The 7,500-nt window shown below is 44.3% G+C and overlaps 1 protein-coding gene across 1 annotated transcript in view; it reads right to left on the bottom strand.

Moving 5' to 3' along the window:
- The window catches only part of zgc:158766 (uncharacterized protein LOC100009641 homolog), a 23,416-nt gene that overhangs the window by 3,179 nt on the left and 12,737 nt on the right, over positions 1-7,500 (bottom strand). Inside the window, 17 exon segments of the mRNA XM_046877741.1 lie at positions 467-709; positions 1,386-1,502; positions 2,270-2,447; positions 2,565-2,735; positions 2,815-3,039; positions 3,636-3,725; positions 3,833-4,082; positions 4,169-4,205; positions 4,208-4,611; positions 4,613-4,950; positions 5,029-5,172; positions 5,251-5,373; positions 5,493-5,631; positions 5,826-5,968; positions 6,188-6,289; positions 6,391-6,507; positions 7,244-7,330. Coding sequence (XP_046733697.1) covers positions 467-709; positions 1,386-1,502; positions 2,270-2,447; positions 2,565-2,735; positions 2,815-3,039; positions 3,636-3,725; positions 3,833-4,082; positions 4,169-4,205; positions 4,208-4,611; positions 4,613-4,950; positions 5,029-5,172; positions 5,251-5,373; positions 5,493-5,631; positions 5,826-5,968; positions 6,188-6,289; positions 6,391-6,507; positions 7,244-7,330 — 2,908 coding nt within the window.

Genomic DNA, 7,500 nt, shown 5'->3' with positions numbered 1-7,500 from the left:
TTACTGAGGCCACGCCCCTTGTGCTGTGAGTGAGCTACTGTGCAACAACATTATACTAACAATTAAATGAAAGTCAAAAGTGTCTTTTTTAAAAAGATCTGTATTATTTTGCAGGCAGGCCGAACTAAATGTTTATGTTTGTATATGATGCAGTTTACATAAATTTCCCCAGATTTCAAATTAATTCCCATAAATTGTCATAAATTCCTGGTAGGTTTCCAACTTGAAATATTTAGAAAAAATCACCAGATCAAGTTCCGATTGGAACTTTTCCCGAAATGTTCTGCCCCCTATGCAACCCTACTCTCTAGTGTCCGGTTCTTGCTGCGACATTCTGTAGAATTAAAAGCTCATGGATGAAGATATTTATGGAGCTTTGTGACACGGTGGAGTCCCGAGCCGCCGATGGAGTCAGCAGCGTGCTACACTGGACGCTAGTAGCTGTGGGACGTGAGGACGGACTCACCCATGGAGGGCTGTGCGGCGTCGTGCTCCAGCTCGTCCTCCTCGATGCAGTCGTAGTGCCAGTGGGCCAGAGGTGAGTGGGGGGCGGAGCTAAAGAGGGGCAGGTTGAGAGAGCTCATAAAGGAGGACGAGGAGTGGCTGCTGGACGATGAGGAGCTGCTGTTGGAGATGGTGGAGTGCGGTCTCTTGACCGGGCTGGAGTTATCGTACGAGCAGACGGGGACGGAGGAACGACTGCGAGACTCTGTGAAAAGAAAAGCAACAATGAGGTCGATCAGTTCACCCACGTCCATTCTTAATTCTGTCTACTTCTGTTCAGTCTCAACAAACTCTCTGTTTAAAATAAGTGAATAAAACACAGCAGCCAATCAAAATGGAGAAGGGGCGGGGTTAACACTATTATTGTAACAAGTTGTGGTTTTTAAATATAGCAAGGTACATAAAACATATTAATTTAAACCCATTCACTGGCAGAGAAGACGTGACTATATCTATAAAAAACCCTCACACCCACACCCACACATACACATACACATACACACACACACACACACACACACACACACAGTCCGGTCCCTGCATGAGAGCTCTTTTTAGGAGTGTTTAAATAAAAAAGTGGTGAAAGACTTGTTTTCATCCTTTAGAGAACTTCTCATCTCCATCTTAAACGGAATGAGAGAAGACAGGGAGAGAGGCAGACACAAATAGAGATGAAGAGCGAGAGCACATTATAAGGAGAAAAAAAATAAATATAGAAAATGATAAAGAAATAGCAAAAGCAAAAGGTAGAGAGGTAGAGCAAGAGAGTTTGACAAAAATAAAACAGAGAAAGAGTGAGAGTAATAAAGACCAGAGGGTGAATTTTGAAGGGAAAGATGGAAAGAGAAAAAGAGAGATGTGAGGAAAGGAAGTGGACGTACCTGTGCCTTTCATGATGTAATCTACAGCTCGGTCACTGATGGCTGCATCGCTCGGTTTGATGTCCATGAACGGCTTGTTGCCGATTCCCATAGAGACCATCTCCTGCATCCGTAACTCTGTTGAGTGGAAGAGAGACGTGTGAGTGTGCATGAGATAAAGAGAGACCACACTTGAAATACCAGCATATTCAATACCTACTGTAACATACATTTACATTTACATTGGCGTTATTTAGCAGACGCCCGTGCCCAGAGCGACGTACAAAAGTGCTTTCAGTCTCTATCAATAAATATAAATATAAACATGAATACATCTACACTGGATTACAGAGATTACAAACTTACCATAAACCAGTCTACAACTATGTAGAATAATTATTACAATTTTTTTATTATTATATAAACAAAGTAAACTTAAAAACCTATACAGCACAGTAGGTGTATAAGAACATAACTGCTCCTGACCACCAGAGGGCACACTCTCATAACCAGTAGTGAATTTCCCTAAACTCTTACTTGCAGTAAAAATTTAACAAAGCTACAAATACGATTACTTTAGTTATAAAACTCTGTATTTGAACTTTAGGCCACGCCCCCAGCTGAGTCTGGCGCTAAACTTCTGCTGAGAAAGAAAAAATAAAAAAGAATCGTTTTATAATCGTTTATAAATAACGATGTATAATTGGTGTTTGTAAGCTTCTTTTACTCTTTTTCAGGGGTCCAAAATATATGGCCCGTCCCCGCTTTTGGAACGGAACGGCCCTCTGAACAATAAAGATATGTGAATATGTGCTAATGTAATTTTAAATACACTTTTTAAACACCGGACAGGCCACACCCACTCAGGCTAGTCACCTAGCAGTGTGTATCTAGAGTTTGCTGACCTCTGTTTCTGAGCGCTTGTCTCCACAGGATCTTGCCGATGATGGAGGTCCAGGCCGCCTTGCTTTCGGCCGAGCTGGCCTGCAGGATAAACGTGTCCTGGGACTTCCTGCGTCGGAACCAGATCTCGAAGCGGAGGCCGCTGTCACCCACGTTCTCCGTCATCCCGATCTCTGCGTTCTGTGTGGAAACGGTACTGATGTTGACTCGTATAACGATCTGTTTTTTTATGACCTTCTGACTGTAAAAGCCTTTGTTCCACCACACTGCTATCGAGATAGACAGTAAAACCTTCACCTTATACGACTGCTTGTAGATGTAGATGTCGTATCCGCCTTCGATCTTTTTGGTTTTGCTGAACAGGATGAGGTCCTCGAACAGGAAGACGTGTCGGAGGTACTTCCTGCGTCCGCACCACACGATGAACTCGTCCTGACACCTCAGCTGGCCCTGTTCCTTCAGGTTTACCTACAAACCCAAACGGAAACGCGTCATCTCCCGCGTCCTCGAAACCTGGAAATCAGACGTGTGACCGTTTGCTGCTTACGTCGCATCCTCTGATGGCGTCCATGGCGAGCAGGTCGTTGCCATGGCGCAGCTGGAACTTGACCATCTCCTCTGCGGTCCTGAGGTCGGCCAGTTCCTGCTCCTGAGTTTGGCTGCACTCTTTTATCAGGTCCTTCAGCAGCAGAGCGTATTTACTCATCCTCTGAATGGGCTTCAGGAGGTAAGATGCTAAGTCCATTTTGTCCTCCAGCTCCACCTGCTTATTCTGGAGGAACAACAGAGAAGAAAGATTTTATATACAGAAATACAGCAGTGCTCAGACCAAGCACGTGAATTACACGTGACTATACATGACCTATGACCTGCTGTCACTTGACTCTTTCTACAGTGTGCACTACTAAGATTCAATTACATCCAACCTCAAAACAGAATCTACAACTGCTGGGCCCTTGTGGAAGGCCCTTAACCCTTACCTGCTCAGGTGTCAGTTACTCTGGATAAGGGGGTCTGTAAAATTACATAAATGTAAATGTGATGTCTGTAACCATGAGCTATGAGGACAACAAGATCAGAAGTCTCTGTAGTTTGTGTAAAGTAATTAGATATTAAGTAAATGTACCTAATGAATTTTTAATGAATTAATCCTTTAATTAATTAATTAGTAATAATGATCTGTAATTAAATACACGCTCTAATCAATTATCTTTTTGCTATTTAAAGCCCCTTTATTACGGTAAATTATAATGAGTGTGTTTGAGATGTGCGAGTTCTTCAGCGGTTCTCCATCGCTCTGCTGTTCTTCTCTACCTGATCTGTTGCGTTGTGTTGTTAAGCGTAACTCCTCTGACGGGTGCGTCTCACCTTGAAGAAAGCGTTTCCATGGCTGCTGAGCAGGGCATCGGAGCGCGGTTTGTTTTTACTGTAGAGAGCATACATTCCAAACTGGTCCTCCTGTCAATCACACACACATACACACACATTCCTAATTATTAATACTCTTACTAACACCAGCACAGCCATGCATTCCTATGGCACCCAGATGTTTGGTAAGGACTCACGTGTCTCAGGAAGCAGGTGCTGACTGAAAGTGGAGAATGTGCACATTGCTCCAGATCCTTCAGGAAGTACTGGCTGTGGAAGTCGCACAGTTTCTCCAGGTTCCCAAAGATGATGCTGCGCTTTCCTCTGAGGTCCTGTGGCAGGTCGGGCCTCTCCATCTCTGGAAAGTAGTGTTCCATGATGTAGGTGAGGGAACGTACGTACTCTCTCTCGGTGGAGATCATCTCGTCCATGATGTGCTGGATTTTACTGCATGGAATAACGTAAAAAAAAATGTAAATATGTGCACTTTCACAGCATGTGTGTGTGTGTGTGTGTGTGTGTGTGTTTTTCACCTGCTCTGTCTCTTGTTCTCGGTGTCTCCTGGCCTTCCTGACTTAGCGAGGGTGATGGGAGGCTCCTGCTCCGTGCCAGCACCGGACTCTTCGTGTGTGGCCTCGGCAGCTTCTCCACACACGTGTTGTTGGTGAGCTCCAAGCCTTTGATGTAGACTCCCAGGTAGCCTTGGTGGGCCGAGAGCTCAGAGCTCACCATCTTCTTCATCATCTTCTTCAGAGGAGGCCTGCGGTGCCTCGCCCCGGGCTCCGAGTGACACGAGTCGATGGTGCAGTCGCTGTCCGTGTCGTCCAGCAACAGTTGGTCTCTCTCGGGAGGGAAGATAAAAGACCGGAAAAGAGAGTCGTTTTTTGAGAATGGACCTGCTGAGTAAGGTTTCACATCCTCGAATTCAAAAGTGTGTTTGATCTCGGGGAGAGAACTTCTGCTCTCTGCTCTGCAAATCCACCCCTAGTGCAGGTATTCCCCCGGGTCTGGAAGGGGTTAGAGGTGAGTCGGAAACGGGTTCCTCTGGCATCGCCGCTCTCTCTAACACCTCCTCTAGATGTTTCCGGGTCTCTTGGCACTTCATCCAGACGTGGTTCCAGTGATGAAGCTGGCGAGGGCTGCCCAACGTGGCCACTGTGTCGTTAAGAGAGCTGAAGTTCTCCAGAGAAAACTTGGTGGCCTCGTTGTGGTAGTCCTGCAACGTCTGGAGAACTTCAGGAGATAAGCTCATCATGTTCTCTTCCAAATTTAGACGCCCGAAATAGTCCTCACAGTGCGCCATCCACTGCTGAGCCTGCAAACGTTTGATTTGTTCAGATAAGGTACTAGTCATGCAGATGTAATAATGTAGGTCCACAAACAGGCTGCTTACCGAGTCGTAGAACTCATAAAGATTGATCAGGATGTCCAGCTCGTTCCTGCGGGTGTGTGCTTGCTGGAGAACTGAGCTCATGTGCTGCTTGAGCTCCAGTAAAGTGGTGCTGGACACTGGTCTGTGGGCCTGCTTCTGCTGGAGCTGAAAACAATAAAGGGACACAGTGACGCTGAAATTAATGAGAATATCAAGTTAGCTTCATCCACGAGAAACACTTACTGCTGCCTCCTCAGTGAACTGCTCCAAGCTCTGCCTCATTTCCTGCAGGGAGCTGTGGGTGAAACTGAGAGAGTCCAGAGGAGCCAGGTGCTTCTCAGCCTCCACACTGAACCAGCGCTTAATCTGTTCATTCACAAATTACTGATCATCAACGAGAAATGTACATTATTCTCAACATTTCACTTACAAACATTAAAAGGAATAAAATTATATTAATTATGTTTTTAACTCGGTCGTCTCACCCTCTCAGTCTCCTCCTGAAAGGTGCGCAACTCCAGAAGGTTCTCCAGTTCATGGAGGGATTTGTTGGACAAGATGACGAGTTTGTGAACCTCCTCGTCCATCTGGTTGTAAAGCGTGCAGGCCGAGTCCACGGCGTCCCTGAGTCCATTTACCAGAGGGAGAACGACTGATTAATGTGCGTGTGTGAGTATGAGGTATTATGTGTATAAAATATACAGTGTGTGTGTGTGTGTGTGTGTGTATATGAGAAATACAGTGTATGTGTTTGTATATTAGTGCTATGTGTGTGTATGGGATGTATAGTGTGTATGAGTGTGTGTATGATGTCGTACCTGCAGTTCTCAGTTTCACTCGTCTCCTCCTTTCTGACACGTGCAAGAAACGTTCCTCCTTCCAGTCTGAGGTAGCTCAGCTCTGAGTCCTCAAACACACACTGCATCAGGTTCCTTTGCTGGCTGATCACCTCTGACACGTCCTGCACACACACACACACACACACACACACACACACACACACACACACACACACACATGACATGGCTTGCAAACCTGATTGGTGTTCTATTAGCACAATGGATCAAGAACTGGATCTTCTGGTGAATCCTAAATCAGTGTAAACATGCACTCACACACTTATTCTCCTCACTACACTACTATTTACACATGTGACCCAATCGTGCAATCAGAGTCTGACCTTCACTGTGTCCAGGCTGCTGCTGCTGCTGTTCAGGACGTCAATGGACTTCCGCAGGGACGAGATGGCGGTGTTACAGCTGCTGCAAAACTGCTCCATTTTCTACACAACAGACACGTGTTTAGGAGGAGTTATCACCCCCCACACACACTCTTATCCGTGTGTGTGTGTGTGTGTGTGTGTGTGTGTGTGTGTGTGTATACATGTCTGAACTGTATGTAGTGGTGATGGTCGTAGGGGAAAGTGCCTTCCAGCTCTCGTGTGAGCTGAGACGAGTCAATGTGCTTCAGTAGGGCTTTCAGAGAAGTTAACACTTCACACTGAGAAACACACACACACACACACACACACACACACACACACAAACACACACACTACTTCTCAATTCAGTCTCAAAATAAATCTGTTTTTTTTTTAACCTTTCTTTCATTTTTTCTTTTATTTCTCTTTCATTTTTATTTTATCTTCCTGCCTATATTAGTCTTTTTAATCTCACTTCTTTCTCTCATTTCTTTCACAAATTTTTCTGTATTTATCACTTTATCTGTATTTCTTCCCTTTATAATTCAGCTTCTTTCTGTCAAATGTTCTCTCTCCATCTGTTCTATCTCATTATCTGTATTTCTCACTTTTTAACCCGTCTTTCTTTAATTTCTTTCTTTCTTTGTATCTCAGACTCTCCCTATTTCTCTTTAATATCTCATATATTTATCTCTTTTTGGCTCTGTCATTTATTCTTTCTCATTTCTTTGTATATTATTATATTAATATATTTATTGGTGTTATTTTGGTTAATTTCCTAATGTGCTCAAAAGTTTATTAAAAAATTTTAAACAGTATAAATGTGGCTCTATCTTGGGAAAATGTTGCATCTGTAATGTCTGTACAATAATAGATTTGTCATTCTTATTCTGGTGTAACTGTAGAATTCCATCATTCCGATCGTCAGGTCAGAGAAGCTGCTCAGCAATCGCTCCGTCGTCTCTCGTGTGATTTGAGAGTAAAAGCACGGAAGCAGTAATAAAAGCTGCCTGAATGAATATAAAATCCACTCACTGGAATGGAGAAATCTCTCTCGAGCTTGAAGGCTGCTTCTTTGTCCGTGAGCAATAAAACCGAGTAAAGTGCGTTCGGGACAGAAACCTGTGTGGGGCGAGAGAGAGAAGAAAAATGTCTCTGCGTCAGAGAGAGCGATAATTAAACGCGTTATGAGGCGTCACGGTAACGGCGTACGAGGTATATGTGTTTGAGGCAGTGTGATGCTGATCAGACGGGATTACTGAAGGCTATAAAAAACACTCTGAGGTTTGACA

This window comes from Silurus meridionalis, chromosome 21 (assembly GCF_014805685.1).
Source record: "Silurus meridionalis isolate SWU-2019-XX chromosome 21, ASM1480568v1, whole genome shotgun sequence".
Classification (NCBI taxonomy): Eukaryota; Metazoa; Chordata; class Actinopteri; order Siluriformes; family Siluridae; genus Silurus; species Silurus meridionalis.
This window is presented reverse-complemented; position numbering and strand designations above follow the sequence as displayed.